Source organism: Planococcus citri, chromosome 1, assembly GCF_950023065.1.
Source record: "Planococcus citri chromosome 1, ihPlaCitr1.1, whole genome shotgun sequence".
Taxonomy (NCBI): domain Eukaryota; kingdom Metazoa; phylum Arthropoda; class Insecta; order Hemiptera; family Pseudococcidae; genus Planococcus; species Planococcus citri.
Window position 1 is genome coordinate 4,951,578 of NC_088677.1, and position 17,412 is coordinate 4,968,989.

The 17,412-nt window shown below is 33.2% G+C and overlaps 2 protein-coding genes and 1 long non-coding RNA gene across 6 annotated transcripts; 2 read left to right on the forward strand and 1 right to left on the reverse strand.

The window, feature by feature from the left end:
* Positions 1-93: 93 nt before the first annotated feature.
* Positions 94-1,685, reverse strand: eff (ubiquitin-conjugating enzyme E2 eff). 2 transcript variants are annotated; one of them, XM_065364445.1, is made up of 2 exons: positions 1,526-1,685; positions 94-1,432 (listed from the first exon to the last, which is right to left on the reverse strand). In XM_065364445.1, exon 2 carries the CDS (start codon positions 1,340-1,342, stop codon positions 899-901), a length of 444 nt encoding a protein of 147 aa, XP_065220517.1. In that variant the 5' UTR covers positions 1,343-1,432; positions 1,526-1,685; the 3' UTR covers positions 94-898. The 2 variants fall into 2 exon arrangements, with proteins under 2 accessions (XP_065220517.1, XP_065220522.1); XM_065364450.1 differs by having other exon boundaries at positions 94-1,425; positions 1,526-1,674.
* A 208-nt stretch (positions 1,686-1,893) lies between these two features.
* Positions 1,894-3,008, forward strand: LOC135845667 (uncharacterized). Its single transcript, XM_065364432.1, has 4 exons — positions 1,894-2,155; positions 2,224-2,362; positions 2,431-2,501; positions 2,578-3,008. Exons 1-4 carry the CDS (start codon positions 2,008-2,010, stop codon positions 2,709-2,711), a joined length of 492 nt encoding a protein of 163 aa, XP_065220504.1. The 5' UTR covers positions 1,894-2,007; the 3' UTR covers positions 2,712-3,008.
* A 649-nt stretch (positions 3,009-3,657) lies between these two features.
* LOC135845685 (uncharacterized) lies at positions 3,658-16,870 on the forward strand. 3 transcript variants are annotated; one of them, XR_010558805.1, is made up of 7 exons: positions 3,658-3,755; positions 3,852-3,993; positions 4,083-4,311; positions 4,401-4,532; positions 4,640-4,778; positions 4,859-4,985; positions 5,058-16,870. It is a non-coding gene; the product is annotated as an uncharacterized LOC135845685 (long non-coding RNA). The 3 variants fall into 3 exon arrangements; XR_010558802.1 differs by having other exon boundaries at positions 3,852-3,973; XR_010558803.1 differs by having other exon boundaries at positions 3,852-3,973; positions 5,061-16,870.
* The last annotated feature ends 542 nt before the right edge of the window (positions 16,871-17,412 follow it).

The following is a 17,412-nucleotide window of genomic DNA, read 5'->3' on the forward strand; positions in this document are numbered from 1 at the left end:
TAGCGTCGTAGATCGAACGGAACTGAAAGGAAAAAAAGGATCTATCTTCTCGAGAGAAAAAGGAAAAAAAATAATACAAACGAAAATTCAAAATAAACCAGGCACTTCATATTCAATATATTGCTTTCACTCGTTACATAAATAATTATCTATGTTACACGTTACATTACAATGCATTTCCGACGAACGTAGCACGAAAAAGATGAAATAAAAAAGTAAAGCAAAACCTAACTGGTTTTATATTGAAACATGCGAATAATTTTTCCAATACGAACAACGAAAAGAGATGAAAAAATAAATTGGCGAATTTAAATACACGTATTATTACATTATACAACGACGAAGCAACAAAATGTCTAATTTTAAACGTTTATTGTTCAATATTATTAATTTTAAACAAATAGGTATACTGTGTAATATTCTACAATTAAAATTAAAATATTAAACAAAATAAAGTATTCGATAAATTTTTTCTTTGCGCATTACGATGAACGAAACAATCGCGGTTTTTACAATGGTTTTTTTCAATAATGGTTTTCGACTTCGTTTCACACGTACCTTTTATTTTCATTCGTTTATTAGAATAGCCAGAAAAGTTGGTGGGCCTTTGAAATAATTATGGTAATAATTTCATCGGAAACAGAGATAGATAAAGAGCAAGGATGATGACTTTGTTTGTTGAGAGAATAGAAAAATATAAAACTTTCGAAGCTTACTTAATCACGACGACGACGATGAAGTACCTTAATCAATATAAGTAAAAACCAGATTATACAGTACAGAATAAATTTGTTAAAAAATAAATGTACGTTTGATAGAATTTTTTTTTTTTTATAAGAGAATAATAATTAAAAAACCAATATCTTCCTGCTTGAGTGGAGATGAAATAAACTTGTAATTACATGGCGTACTTACGAGTCCATTCTCTAGCCAACTCGTTATACTTGTCGCGATCGGTTTTATAAATTCTAGCTATTTCGGGTACCAAAGGATCGTCAGGATTTGGATCACAGAGCAATGAACATATCGATAATAACACCTTTGAAATAGTGAGAGCCGGAGACCATTGAGATCTTAGAATATCCAAACAAATACTACCGTTGCTATTAATATTTGGATGATAAATTCTGGTCGTAAACGCTACCTTTGGCGGTTTGAACGGATAATCTGTTGGAAAATGGATTGTTAAGAAAAATACTCCTCCTTGATACGGACTATCAGGTGGGCCCATTATCGTCGCTTGCCAATGAAATAAGTCATCGCCGACTGGACCCGCTGAACACTGCGCAGGTGGGTCTCTGCCAAGATCTTGTAATTCTTTATTAATTCTCTTCAATGCCATTGTCAGCTAATCTTCGGCGACGGTGTGTTATTTCCAAATAGAGTTCGGATCGAATAACAATATAAACACGAGAAAATGGCAAGCTGTTAACTATCGAAAAAAATTAGTATCACGGAATCGATCAATGTTCAAAGTAACTTTTGTTCATGTACAATTTTCCCGTAATGTGAAAAAACCAATTACCTGATGGTTAGAAAATGCGATTTCTTTAATTTTTACACTTAACACTTCCAAAGGTCTTCACAATGATTAGAATCAAAATGCTAATTTTATACAAGAAAGAACTCACGCCACAGAGAAAAATTATAAATCACCCATCCGCGTCATCGTTGCAGCTTTTTGGCGAAAATTCTCGCATAACGCAGCTGTGATTTTTACACAGAAAAAATCCATCTACCTATCTTGGAATACCTATTTGATATCGAGTAGCGCTGTGTGCGGAATATTTTTGTACTACGATATGAAGCTTTTCCTTTCTCAAAGACCTGGCAAGAGTGAAAAATATTAGGAGGCTTGGTTTTTTTTTGATAAAAATTTCAAAAATTACCGCCTTTTTTGATTTCTTATCAGTTATTATTCATTTTTTATTTCAAAAATTTTGCATTTTGAATTTAAATTTAGATTTTCAGACGCCACATACCGAATAATTGTACATTTTGTGCGATATGGAGAACTTTAAAAGGATACTCGAAGAGGAAGCAAACGACAGCTCGCAAGAATTAGATAATACTAGTTTTTCCACTCTACTCAACGACATAGGAATTCGTGCCAATTACTTGACATCTTTCAAAAATATCCGAACCGATTGCAAAAGTAAGCGTAGAAAAACATTTAATAAACAATTACCACCAAAAAATTCACCGAATTCTTTTAATCGATAGACCTTCATCAAGAGTACAATGTGTTACAACAAAAATACGACGAACTGAAATCGCAAGAGACTGACTTACTGTTCCAACGTAATGATTTACTATCGCTGCTAGAAGAGAAAAAATCCCTATGTGAAATAGAAATAGCCAAGTGAGTCGATAGTTTCGTGAAATGTATCGATTGTAATGATGATATTTTTTATATTTATTGTTCTACAGGAAACGTTTAAATGCTCTGAAAAGGTTAACGAAATTGAAATGGCTCAAGTCTTCGAATCGTATCGAAGGATGTATCCTTTACGTATTAATTGTTTAAGTTATACACCATTTTTCAATCTATGTTCTCCTTAATTTCGTTGTCATTAGTCATTTTCAACGAAAACAACGGATATTTGGAAAATTTCAGTTACGAGAATACAGATCCTTCAATCATGACCAAAGTAAGACGTGGAATGCATCAAGCATTGGATTACACTTTTCATAATCATTCTGTGTTTTAAATTGTTTCTAATTTTTTACTCTCTGTTCTCGAGTGTGTATCTTATATGTATACTAAACCGGTGCGAATTTATTCTTCGTATTATTCTATAAGATTAGGTTATTCTAATTTTTTTTTTACTCAATTTATGTACTTCTGTTTTATCCGAAAGTTTCACCGGTACCTACCTCTGTACTCAATTCGTATGTTTTATGTTACCTAATAATGAAATTATTGGATGTCAAAGACGTACTTGAATCATTGCATCAATTACTTTAATAGTTTTTATCGCAGAAAATAAATATTCTGCGCTCTCTTATGTATTTCTTTTTCTGGAATTTTTCAGTAATTTTATTTTATTTTTTCGATAACTCATCGTATCGTATTCACCCACACATGACTAGAAAAATAAATTCCTTGAACTTTCAACGTCTACATAATTTTTATAGCTCGGATTCCCAAAACATGATAACTGAAAACTATTCGACCATCGACTTAACGAGTACCTAAGTACTTTAAAATACTCCAGAATACGATCTCATTATTCGAGTGGTTGCAGTACTTTATATCAGCAGTATAGAATAGAATCCTCACAAATATACATCGAATTTCTCATCATGATATTGTTTAATTTAATAAAAACAAGCCTTTGAAAACGAACTCAAACACGAGTACTTATATAAAAGCAAATGAATGAATGGTACATTAATTTTCAAAGATTGTACGTATGAAGAACAAAAAATTACTAAAAAAAAACTGATATTTCAAATGAAAACCGAACAATTGAATAGAATAGAATAGAGCACAATAAACGTGCACTTTTTAATGAATTATCGTTAAATACATACTAGGTACATAAGAAATTTAGTCCATCGAAAATACTTCAACTTTGCAGCATTTTCAGCTGTCCCTGTCCGTCAAGCGACGTCATGCACTGTGACGTTTTATTGTAATCGTCTGTACATCTGTACCGGAAGTTCGAGCTTCGAGGAGGCCACGCCTGACGCCATACAGTGAATTGTGAAATCAGAATTCAGAAATTTAACCTTTTCACATTCAAATCGAAGTGAGTCCTTTATGTTCTTATTTCCAAGCAGTTATTTTTTGTAAAGCAACCGGTTCATCCGATCAGTATTTTCAACTCTTGCTTTTGTTCATCTAGAAAAATGAATACTTACAAAGAAATCAGCGAGTGAATCATCCCAGCTACATCAATGCTCGTTTTACCGAAAATGGCTACTTGAACTAAAGTTTCTATGATATTGCACAGGATGTCAACCGTTGGTAAGATTTGCCACGTTTATGTATGTGAATATTTTTGAAAATCACTCAACCTATAGCCTATCTACTGTGAGGTAATATTTTACTCATCCGAAGTGTTGATTTTTCGTAGGTTTATTGCAACTAATGAAGCCAAGCTTATTGAGAAAATATACTAATTTTTGTGGCAATATGCTGCACTCTGATCCGCTGTCAAGCCACCTATTTGAACTAACTGAAGTTGCAATTTCACTGAGATGATTTTAACAAACGTTCTATGATTATGATAGTTGAAAAGAACCGATTACTACGATGGCATAATATGGTAACGTGGAGAGCAATTTCTATACTGGTTTCTGAGGGTGAGCTCTTCGAAATAAGTACTATTTTTACGACCAACTTATTGGGATTTCAAAATACCTTAGTGGAATGCTAACAATTCAACGATTAGATGTTACAGAATGAAACCGTTGTTGAATTTCACCGAGATGGTTTTGTGACTACGATGATGTAAAATACAGTTCGAATTGCAATAGCTCAGGATGATGCTCGAGTGCGATTTTTTTAATATTAGTTCTCGGAGGTGAGCCTGAGCTTTTCGAAGTACTATTTTTACGAACAACTTATTGTGATTTCAAAATACCTTCGTGGTACGCTATGCTAATTATAATGAATGATTTAATGTCACAGAATAAACCAGGTGCTAAACACTGAGATAGTTTTGCGAATAGGATGATGAAAAATCGAGTTCGAATTGCAGTATAGCTCTGGGATGATGTTCGAGTGAGATTTTTTCTACTGGTTTTCGGAGGCGACCGTTTCGAAATAGGTACTATTTTTACGACCAAGTTATTAGGATTTTAAAGTATCTTCGTAGCATGTTAACAAATCAATGATTCGATATTACAGACTGAAATAGTTGTTAAATTTCATCCAGATGGTTTTGCGAATACGACGATGAAAAATCGAGTTCGAATTGCAGTAGCTCAGGATGATGTTCGAGATCGAGTTCAATTTTTTCTACTGGTTCGTGGAGGTGAGCTTTTTAAAACATGAAATATCAGTTTACGTTCAACTTGACAGCATTTTAAATTACGTGTCATGTCAGCAGGTCGATGATCAGATGCCATAGAATAAAACAATTGCTCCGATTGCACTTGTTCCACATAACTGTGGATGATGTTCGAGTTCAATTTATCAACACTTTTCAAATATCTAAACGTTGTTTTTACGGAATAGTGATATTGAACTATGCAGAATATAGCCAACGATTGAAGATGTCGTGGAATGATGGAAAATAGCTCATCATAAAAAATTTGTTGTTTCGTTTTCAAGGTAACGCAGTATTGTTGCTCATCTCATTTTTGAAGAGCGCAAATATCAATAATCTGTTAATATTGTGCATTTAAACTGCCCAAGATATCCCGAGATTAGTTTTATTACCTATGATCTAAGTGAACTTAAGTTTTAAGTTTGTCAATGTGATCCGTTTTTTCGGCAATGCTTTAATATCCGCAGGAGACTCTTAGATTTTAAAGCAATTTTTATCTCACACGAGCCTTTTATTAGTCGCCTTGCACCATTATGATACTTTCACTTCAGATTTTTCATCGCTATCGTTTGTTGAAAGTCAACAAACATGATGTTATCTCAATCTTTATCCGCATTCGCGTGAATTTAGACTCATATCCGGCTGTTTCTAAAAAATCGCATCGTTTTATATGAGTGTTTCGAACTTTTGAAATATACGAGATCAATTTTTTTCCTGATCGCTGAGTAGGTACAGCAAAATCATTTTCGTTAAAAATCCGTTTAAATTTAAAAGTGAAAGTGACATTCATGATAAAACAGGAAAAAAAAGTTCGAAGTGGATATGAAAATGAGATTTTTAAGGGAAGAATGATTAGCGTTTAAATGTTCCATTTCCTTCTAGATGATAATATTGTGTTTGGGGGCAATTTTTTGTTGTTGGATGTGATTTTGGTTGAGCTCCGAGTGAATTTGGAATTCCCAATCGTCCGATTTACAGTAATTCTACTGTTATTGTCTTATTGTCGTAGGTTTTTATATATTTACTCAATATAAAAGAATTAGTGTCCATGTAAAGGAGTTCAGATAATTTTGTGGCGTGAAAAATTAAAAAAGAATACCCACTAAATTTTTTAAATGGTTTTGATATTGATTTTTTAAATGTTTTTTCATTACATTGTAGTGTCAGTGTCAATTTTGGATGAAAGAAATAGTGGTAAAAGAGTTTTGACTTTTGATCGAGGAATGGCACTTTTACAAAGCAGAAAAATGAGTATAGAAAAAGATACAATTAGTTGACAATTAGTAGGTACCCCCTCCAATTTTTTAACCTCCTCCCCCCACCCTGTAACACAATTACAGTAGCCTTTCATCCCCTCAATTTTCCCATTTATTTTATTTTTTTCTAAAAGAAAAGAGTGAAGAATAATTTAGTTAGGTACAAGACCTTGGTGCAAAGCAACTTTTCAGAAAGTGTGCATATGACATTGCATGGATACCCCCATTGCAAATTTCCTCTTGGGTTCACCTAATAATACTTCATACAAAAATTTCAAGTCTTCTTCTTTAAAAATATGTTTCATCCATAAAGAAGAAAGCAATAATAAATTGAAACAAACACATTGAAAAAATTGATCAGACAAGATCATTTTAAAAACCAATATGTACTGAGAAGAAAATCTCAACCACAATAGATTATGTACCTAATGAATGAGCATATGGAAATAAAACAGAATCTTACTTACTTGGCTGGGTTGCAAGTACATGTTGATAGTACTGTGCTGATCTTGCTCAGTGAAGTATGCTCCACAAGCGGTATAACACTTCATCAAGACAGTAGCGTAGCCAAGGGGGGGCGAAGGGGGCCATGGCCCCCCCTTGCGAGTGAAAATTTGAAAGAAAACATGCAAAAATGGACGTTTTTTCGTTGTTTGGACCCATTTTTTCTAAAAATGTTCGCTCTCGCTTCGCTCGAGCAGTAATTTTACCTTCATTTTCATGAAATCACCACACATCACAATGGATTTCCAGAAAATTACCCCTGATTTCGATTTTTCATGCCTAAAAATCTGGTTTTGCCCCCTCCTTGAGAAAATCCTGGCTACGCCACTGCATCAAGAGTACTTTAGGGTCTTTTAGGAGAACCATGGTATAATTATTTCATCACAACGTAGTTCTCCCGAGTTTCCTGCCAGTGTGGTGATTTTTAATTTTAAACCATGACCTACTGACTTCAGAACCAAAAAAAAAAAAAAAAACATTCCCTTGCCTTTTCTGTTAAAATTATTATTCTGAGTATGGAATAAGAAATCACTTTGCTTCAGTCAAGGAGGGATAAAATTGTACTAATGGATCCCAATCAATGAAACAAATCATCAATTGACCATCCTCTGCAACCAGTACTTCCTGAACTGCTTGTAAGGTCACTATTAGTTTCAACACCTGCTACAACCAATGGTTTTATTACTTTCATTACTATATTTTGAGACATTTTTTTTTTTAGTAGAAAAAGAGATACAATATAATTAAAAAACTGCGAAACTTTCTAACTCTTAGTGGTTTTTGAAAAAATACAATTTAATGAAATGTTGAAGGTTGGACTTTTTTTTTTTTTTTTTTTTTAGAAAAATCCAACATTTCTTGAAACTGCATTAGTGCATTTGTTGAAAAACTATTCATTATTCAATGTATCAACAAATGCATGCTGACTTGACGCCACCGAAAAAAATTCATGATGGCGCGTGGCCTGCCCACCGCCGCTAACGTTTTTTTGGCAGCATGAGTTGGCGTTGGGCTCTTTTTTCCTTGATTTTAGTCACTTTTTTGTATTTTATAGAAAAATTAGAAATTGATGTTTTTTGAGGAAGATTTCTTATCCTGAAAAAAATTCACTTTTTAGAGCTCACATAACAATAAACCAAGAAAATTCAGTGTTAAGTCGCGTTTCATTGGTGTGGTAGGCCATGCCGGCGCGCTGATTCACGCTGCTGCCGCCAACCAATTTTACCCATTACACCACTGCCACTGTTTGTCCATCAGCGCAGCCCTCCAGTTGTGGATCATCTTGATGTCCATATACTTGAGTATAAATATATCTACTTTTGATAATGTGACCTGCCAGTTGCCACAAAAACTTTCAGGTAGCCTTCATTTCTTCACACCATTGTTTTTCTGAGTTTCCTGCCTGCCTGGTTGTTTTCAAACTGTGATCTGCTGGCTTCAGAACAAAAAACAAAAAAAAAAACATTCCCTTACCTTTATATTTAAGCCTTTATGAGTTCTACTGTAATCACTAAGATCAGGGATGTCTAGCTAGCCAATAGCCATTAGCCATTAGCTTATCAAAGTTTTGAAGTTTAGCCATTAGCCAGCCAATCAACGAAAACTTTAGCCATTAGCCAGCTTTAGCCAATTGATTTTGGCTAAAAATGATTGGCTAAAATTAAAATAAACAACGAGTAAATGGGTTTCCTGTGGGTAAAAAAATTAAAATTTGAAAATTGGTGAAAAAACCAAAAGCAATGGACCGAAAAAGTTGTTTGGCATTGGCGGTTCCTCAGTTATTTTTCTTCATTTTTTTGTGATTAAATTTGTCATTTTTCCAATCAAATTTTTCAATTTTCAACACATTCAACATCCTATTAATGTTGTCCATTTTATTTTCTATGTATGTACTATGAATAATGTTACCTTCAGTTGTCAGGAGAGCACTGTCAGTCACTAGAGTGTCAACCTTATTATTGATCTCATTATCCTGTAGTGGCGAGGCAAAAAAAATACACATTAATGATTTTTTACTAATAGTCCCAACATTGATTACCTGTGTCATTCTAAATATTATCTCAATTCCTAAATCTGTTTCATTCCATGTCTGGAGTAGGCTGAAAATGTGTACCTCTATGTTTTTTTCATATCTAGATGAAGCCAAATATTGTGCTTTTAAGTACATGGCAAATGATCTGCCATCCTATTGCTATCATTACAATTATAAATTTGTTGTCAACAGTGTGGTTATAATGTGTACCTACCAGAGCTCAAACCGGTCCGAATACCAAATATACCTGGTCCCAGGTCAGGCAAAACCAGGACCAAGTACTACCGGGTATTTGCTTTAACCAAATACAATACCGTACTCTTATTTGGTTTGATTTAGTGGTTTGAACATGAGATCTGTTTCACGAAAAAATTAACTTCTCCTATTGTCTTTTTCATCGGTTGCATTGGAATTTGTATGATTATTTGTACCTTGTGGGCAAAAAAACATGATTATGTTACATACAACTAAATATTTAGATATACCACTTGAAATGATAATTTTTTCTTACCTCTATTCATAAGCCGTTTCAGGAAAATCACAAGAATAGTGTTGGGCAAATTCGCGAATATTCTTTTTTTGCTTGCGCATGCGCAAGAATATGCGCGTATTCTTGCGCATATTCCGCAGATTCTTTTCAAAAAATTAGAAAATTATTGCTTAGTTTAGAGATAATAGGGAAAAGGTTTTGGTAACTTTCAAATTATTAAGGAAAATTGGAAATTTATAAAGAAAAGTAGTTGTAAAACTTGTAAATTGTGGAAAATTGTAAAAAAATCTTTAAATTTTTTGAAAAAAGTCTCGATTTTTATTTTTTTGAGAGAATATTCTCCAAGCGTTTGAGAATATTCGCGAATATTCGCGAATATTCTCAGATTATGCGCATTGAGAATATTCTCAGGCCAACACTACACAAGAATGAATACAATAGCTGTATCCACCATTTTGCTTTTATGACTAATATCATTATCAGTGCTTCTAATTCCTTCATACACCGTTATGAAGTTGGAAGCGTTGGAAAACACTTCCTCTATACTTGAAATGAACGTCAATATGGTTTGAAAATCCATCTTGGGTTGGAAAATTAAAGCTTCACATGGTGAATTATTAAAAATTAATAATTTTACAAGTCACAATTAAATATACATGAAAAAGGCGACCACACAGTTTGGATGTATTGCTTGGTTCGTTCTAAAAGTCGCGAAAAAGCTCTAAATTCGAATTAAATGCATATTAACTTTCAAAACTTTATTAAAAACTACATAAAAACCATTGCTAAACAGTACATAAACTGTATGATGAAATTCTAGGATCGTAACCGAAATCTAACGGTTTATTCAACACAGGTTAGGCAAATATTCGATACAAAAATACTTAAAAAATACTTCGACTCAGAGTTGCCAAACAACACCTGTTCACAACTCAAGTCGATTATAATTTTAATTTTGTTTAAATCCATTCAAAAACACAAACGAGAACGAATACGTTCTCAAATTCTACAAATAACTGGTTCAGAGAACACATTAAAACTATTCTAATTCAAAAAACGAGTATAATATTGAAATGTTCTTACAATTTATTCTAGAAAATATATTATGAATTCCAAAGAATTCGAGCACCTGAGACAACAAATCTCATTAGGTTTAAACAAATACAAATAAAACGTCAATAAAGGGTTAAACAAAACCCATATTCGATGAACTAAAGTCAATTTTAGCTTTACTGACTACTTTAGTCAGAAAATCCGCAACGTTCTTATCAGTAGCTACATAACACAATTCAACTGTTTTCTTTTCAACGATATCACGTACATAATGATATTTTATCGAGATGTGATGCAAACGATCACAATTTGCCTCTGAACTGGCAATTTGTACAGCCGATTGGCTGTCACAGAAAATCCTACACAAGCCACCTCTCATACCAATTTCTTCCAACAAGTTTTTCAGACCAACTACCTCTCTCACACAATCACACAACGACACATACTCTGCCTCACAAGACAACAGCGCAACAATAGACTGCTTACGAGTCTTATAATGAACAACATTTCCATACACTTTAATCAAATAACCTGAAGTAGATTTAGCATCACGTTCCTGAGCCCATGAAGCATTACAAAAAGCTTCAATCGGAGCTGCATTATTATCAAACACATATCTCAACTTCAATTTTTTTGTAGAATTGAGATAACAAAGTACCCTAGTCAAGTATCAATAAAGTTCATCCGTAGCTTTCAAAGTACAACGACTTAATAAGTTTGTAGCAAAATTTACATCAGGGCGAGTTCTTTACATAATGAAATTTATCGTACCTATAAGAGCTTCTGAAATTTCAGAACACATAAATCCTTTGAATCACTACAACCATTCAACCTTTCAATAGGTATTGAGTTTCCTTTCCATCGGAGTATACACTAGCTTAGCATTGATAAGATTAAACTTTTTTCCACTGGCCTCAATATATGAGCTTTGATCGATTTCAATCAACTCTGGAGTTACCTTCAAATGTACCTAATCCAATAAACGAAACCACTTTGTCCATAATTTTCACCGTAAAATGTTCACAAAGTTTCTTAATCACGAATTCGACAATTTCCTCACAATCACCCGCAACAAAGAAGTCATCCACGTATGTTAGAAAAATAACGAGTCTCTTTCCCTTTTTTTTAAGATGAACAAACATCACCCAGACTAAATTATTATCAAGTCTGAAATTTTTTAAGTGAAGTTTTTGAAGTTGAGGATCATATTGATGTTCATTAAGTATATACTATAGGGTGAATGTGACCTTTACTAGCCAGGTTAACTGAGTATTGTAATCACTCCATGGTTCTCCTGAGTTTTACTACTATGAATGATAGGGGTCATTACTTCATCACACCATAATCTTCCCAAGTTTCCTACCTATGTGGAGATTTCTGAACCATAACCCACTGACTTAATGAATAAATAAAAAAAAAAACATCCCCTTACCTAACAGAGCCTACTCTTACCTCTGAATACTCGCTTTGATCTTATAAGTATGTTTATTGCGACTACTAAAGACAGCATTGGAATTGCAAAGACTGGTGTGCTTCTTTTCATCTTTTCTTCTTCTTCTTCCACAGCACACTGAAAAAAAAAAATGAGATAAAATTAAAAATGCATTATTTTTATTCAACATGGGTTTCAAAATAGGGCTTCATAGAGGAGCTCCCTAGTGCTGTATTAATATTAATTATCTTACCAGAAAAAAATTTCATGAAGACCTTGATAAATAGCTACCGCGGCTAAAATAGGGGCAGCCACCACCGGGGTGCCACCTATTATTGAAAGTATGGTACTCAAGCTGCCCAATCGATGAATTAATTCATCGATTGGGCAGCTCGTATACCCTATGGAGCTGGATCGGGAATTTGAATTGTCGCTGCGGCCATCACCCGGATCATTGTTAATTGTAACATGATCATCGTTGTTACCTTCAATTATTAAAGGAATCATTAATTCAACTTCACTCGCGCTTATGTCAGACATATTATTACTATCAAAATGTTCAAGAATTAAAATTTTGTAATAGATTAACTCCTTTGTTGATCTTACAAAAATCTAAAAGTCTTCTTTCGTTACCTATGGAGAATCCGCGTTAAAACGAACACAGCTAGAATCATCAAAGTTGTCCGTAATCAACTGTAATCTGTAATAAAAGTTACGGTCTGCTACGGAAAAGTAAAATACAAGAATTGTTATGGTATAGTTCACGTTGTCCGTAACCATAACTTTTTTTTTTACGGAAAAGAACAATGGTATTTTATCCTACTAGTAAAATAAAGTGATTTTTGACGATTTTTGAGTTTTATTTCCCGAGCAGAGCGTTCGCACCTCGTGAGGACTCATTCAATTGCTCACAAACTGTACCATTCAGTATCTCATAAATTTTCCCAAGCTTGGAAAATTAAGCAGTTGTACTTTTGCAATTTTTAAATGAAATACAAAAAAGGGTCATTTTAAAAGGGATTATTTATAATTTTCAATCAGAATTTTACAAACTTGAGAAAATATGGGATCATTTCTATTCATATTCTCTGGAATGGGAAAATTATACTGTCGTTTTTATTTTTATTTTTTTCAATAACGAAGAGTATGATTAAACAAAATTTTCATCAGAGATAGGTACCTAATTACCATATTTTCACTCAAATTTCCCAACTCTGAAAAATATGGTACCTCTACCTACCTACAATTTCTATTTTTCAGTCATGAGAGGCCATTATAAATAAGAGACAGTTCATTTTTACTGAAATGTCCCGAGCATGGAAAATTTAACAATATTGTATTACATATTTGTAAAGTGGCCATTTTTAGATGGTCCCTGTTTAACCCAAAATTATACTACATATTTTCACTTGAAATTTGCGTCATTTAATTCGTTGGAATTTTTTTTTAGTCAGAATGTCAGAAAATGGTCATTTTAAATTTTACTATTTGTCAGGGGAATAAGCCTGGTGAAATTATAAAGTGCAATAAAAATCTGACGTTTCCGTTTCTGGGGTTATTTTTATTTTATCTCAAACTAAACTCAATTTTTTCCCATCAAAATTACTGTTTTTCGAGTTCCTATCACACTGTAAAGACGAATAGTAGGACTTTATAGCTATATGCGTTCTTCATTGTCAATAGAGCGCCATCTAACACTAGCGTAAGGTACTTGAAAAAATCAGATACCTGTGAGCTAATTTGCATATTTTTGTCATTAGTCTCATATAGGGCGAAAAAACGTCTCAAATCGCAAATATAGGCAAAAAAAAAGTGCCTCAGTGAGGCAAAATGTTAGCTCGGGATACCCCTTAGCAGTTTCACACCTATCAAGTTGGTCATTGTGAAAATTTAATTTGTCCCTTTTTGATATAAGGCCTTCCTTTCTTGAAACATTTTTATACTCATTTCTCAATTCCAAGTTGCCTGGAAACTTACATATCAGCTGGTAAAGCTCACTTTTTGTCTTAGAAATTCTAATCAATTCGTCAGAGGCCCAGAGATTTCTCTTCAATGATCTTTTATAATCATTCAATCTTGTTGCCATTTTCACACAGGAACTAATTCTCTTAACAAAAATTTTAAAACCAATCTCAGGGTTCTGTGTGTTGGACAACTCCGACCAATCCACTCTCACCAATTCCCTCCTGAGAAGTTTCTTATCAATCTCAATTCTCAACTCTTATCTTGTTCCATGTATGAAGGATGAGGCCAAATACTGTACTCCAGTTTATGGCAAAAGATTTGCCATCCAATCCTCACAATTATGATTGATATTGTAGCCAGGGATGTGGTTACACCAAACTCTGACAACATTGTTAACACATCCTTAATCTTTCCAATTTTTGTATTTTCTACAAAATTCTCAATGTAAGTATGAACGTTTTACTGCTATGAATGATATGACCTACCAGTTTCCATAAAAGCTTTCAGGGCATCATTATTTCATTACACCATAATTCCCCGGCCTATGCCCTAATGACTTCTGATTCAGAACAAAAAAATGAAAACATAAAAAAAAAATATTCCCTTACCTAACAATTATTATATTTGAAGGGCGGTTTTCCAAAAAGCGATAAGTCAAAAATTGTGATTTCGAGATAAATGATGTTTTTAGTGCCCATTTCAAGGCGCGATGCACTTGGAGTATGACACCTATCCTGCATGTTGTATTGGTTCTATCTCAACACGTATGTGTTGGTTTTGTGGTGTAACTCAAGTTTGCAGCGCTTCTGCGGCAGAAAAAGTAAACTGACTTATCGCCTTTTGGAAAAACGATTTTTCATGTGTTCATTTATATGATAGAACCAGTGTTGCAAATTGATGTAAGTCAACTCTAATTCACAATACAAAAGTATATGACCAAAAAAATTGATTACAAAAAATTTTACCTGTGTTTTAATCAAAAATTAAGTACCTATTACAACACTATAAATTGAAAAAAAAAGATTTTTGATTAAAAAAAAAAATCTTACCACTATTTCGGCAATAAATTTACGAAAAAAAATTGTTGATTGAAAAAAAAAATTTTTAACTGCATTTTGGCAATAGAATTGGCAAAAATCAAGTATTTATCTACAGCACTATCATTTTAAAAAAAATTATCTGCATTTTGGCAATAAAATAAAAACGAAAATATAGTACATATTACAGTACTATCTATTAAAAAAACCATATTCGCAGCTCTATTTTGGCTATACAAGTAACGAAAACGAAGTAATCATGACTTATCGCGTTTTGGAAAAATGATTGCAATCCGCAACTTACAGAAAAGCTGGATTGTACGTAGGTAAATAGGTATTTTGGGTAGGTTAGGCATTAAATAGGTGAGATACGACCTATAGAACACAATGGCGTGAAAAACTCAATTTTCAAAAAACTTGACTTATCCACTTTTGGAAAACCGCCCTTCATTTCTTCTAAGTATGTGAACTGCTATAACAGTAGTTAGTATTGGAATCGCAAAGACAGGTGTGCTTCCATACGTGGCTAGCACAGTGGCCAAACTTCCAAGTCTATTGATAAGATCGTCAATTCCTCTAGTCGCACATCTGCTGGACCTGGAAGACCTGGAAGGTTGACCACGGTCCAGACTACAGTGACTGCTGTCACTGCTGCACCTGTCACCACTGTTGTGTAGAAGAAGACAATGAACCATTTCTTATACTTACACATTATAAATAAACTGTACATTATTAACAAAATTATTTAACTATTATTCAAATTTCAAAGTCAATGGAGAAGGACAATCAAAGTTGAAATTTAATTTAAATTTATCTATTTCAGATTTCTCTATGACACCATTTTTTAGTCTAGTACTAGAGTCTAGCCCCTGAAAAGCTCCTCGGCATCTTTGTCTTATCAGTTGATTTTCCTTCATCTATTTTGATGTCATGCCCATAAAGGTGGGCTTATTGTCTGTAACAGACTGTAACTTAGGCTCGTTGATATTGGTCGCAGAACAAGACTGTAAACTTCCTGTGGAAAATCAAAGCTGGAGTTGTAACTCAGTCTTTCATGATGACTACAGACACCATTCCATAGTTTCTTACAGATTTTCAATTATATTATTTTTGAAAATTCGGTAATTTGATGGAACGGATCCATAGTTGTTCTGCGGCCAATGTAAACAAGCCTTAAACAAAAAATCTGGCAATCACAAAAGTATACTTACATTAATTATTTAATAATAATGACAGTTGACTTATCTTTCCTTTTGTATTTTCTACAAAATTCTCAATGTAAGTACATTTTACTACTATGAATGATATGACCTACCAGTTTCCATAAAAACTTTCAGGTCATCATTATTTCATCACACCATAATTCTCCGGACTATGAGGTGTTTCTGAATCATAACCTAATAAATTCAGATTCAGAACCAAAAAAAAAAAAACAAAAAAACAAAATAATCCCTTACCTAACAAAATTGTTATTAAATTTGAACTTATAGGTAGCAGTATTGTAGTTTTTAGTAAACATTTTCAGAAACGGGGGCCGGATTGATATGAAAATTTTCCGAGATAGGGACTGAATCAGACGTAGAGGAATTTGGATAAAAATCAATAATTGGGGGAGGAGGTACACTCGGATCAAATGTAGGAAGAAGATATCGGTCTAGATCCTGCAAATATTCAGCATCCTGTAAAAACAAACAATATTAGACATCTTTGTACAAGTTCAATCAATCAACCATTAAATCAATATTTTGTATATGTATTTCAAAAAAATGTTCAAAAGTAAAAATTTCAAAAAAAATCTTACCAGCTCAAGGGCAAAACTTTCTGGCAGGTTTGAAAACAGATCGGCGATTTCCGACTCGATTGGATCTAAACAAACGAAATTAAAATCATTGATACATCGAAATGAAAAATTATTTATTTTGCCAGGGGGAGGGGGGGGGGAAATACTGAACAAACTCGAAAGTAAAAACAAACATTTCAAATTTCATCAATTTGAGAACAAAAAAATCGATCCGAAAAACAACGTTCAACCAATCAAAATAGGTTAAAAATTCATGAGAAATTCAAATATCTCGACGAAAACAAATTTTGATCATTTTTTTCGATCCGAAAAACACATTTCAACCAATCAAAATAGGTTAAAAATTCGTGAGAAATTCAAATATCTCGACGAACACAAATTTTGATCATTTTTTCAAAAAATAAAAATCGATCCGAAAAACACAATTCAACCAATCAAAATGGGTTAAAAATTCGCGAGAAATTCAAATATCTCGACGAAAACAAAATTTGATAATTTTTTTCGAAAATAAACATCGATCCGAAAAAACACCATTTGACCAATCAAAATATGTTAAAAATTCGCGAGAAATTCAATTTTATCAACGAAAATGATCTTTGAGCATTTTTTTTTTTAGAACAAAAAAATTTGATCTGAATTCGATCTGAAAAATACACCATACTCGCGAGAAATTCCAATCTTTCGGCGAAAATAAATTAGATCTCATTATTTAACCGCGATTTTTGAAATTACAACCAAAAAACACTTCGATATTGAGACAAGAAGCAAGCAAAACTTGAAAAAAAAGCAATAAATATCAAAATATTGGAAATAATTACTTACTAATATCATTGTTATCTTCC

Coding starts and splice junctions, on each gene's coding strand:
- eff (XM_065364445.1), bottom strand. CDS start 1,342: ATGGCATTGAAGAGAATTAATAAAGAATTACAAGATCTTGGCAGAGAC.
- LOC135845667 (XM_065364432.1), top strand. CDS start 2,008: ATGGAGAACTTTAAAAGGATACTCGAAGAGGAAGCAAACGACAGCTCG. Junction 2,156..2,223: donor TATCCGAACCGATTGCAAAA/GTAAGCGTAGAA, acceptor TTTAATCGATAG/ACCTTCATCAAGAGTACAAT. Junction 2,502..2,577: donor TTCGAATCGTATCGAAGGAT/GTATCCTTTACG, acceptor CGTTGTCATTAG/TCATTTTCAACGAAAACAAC.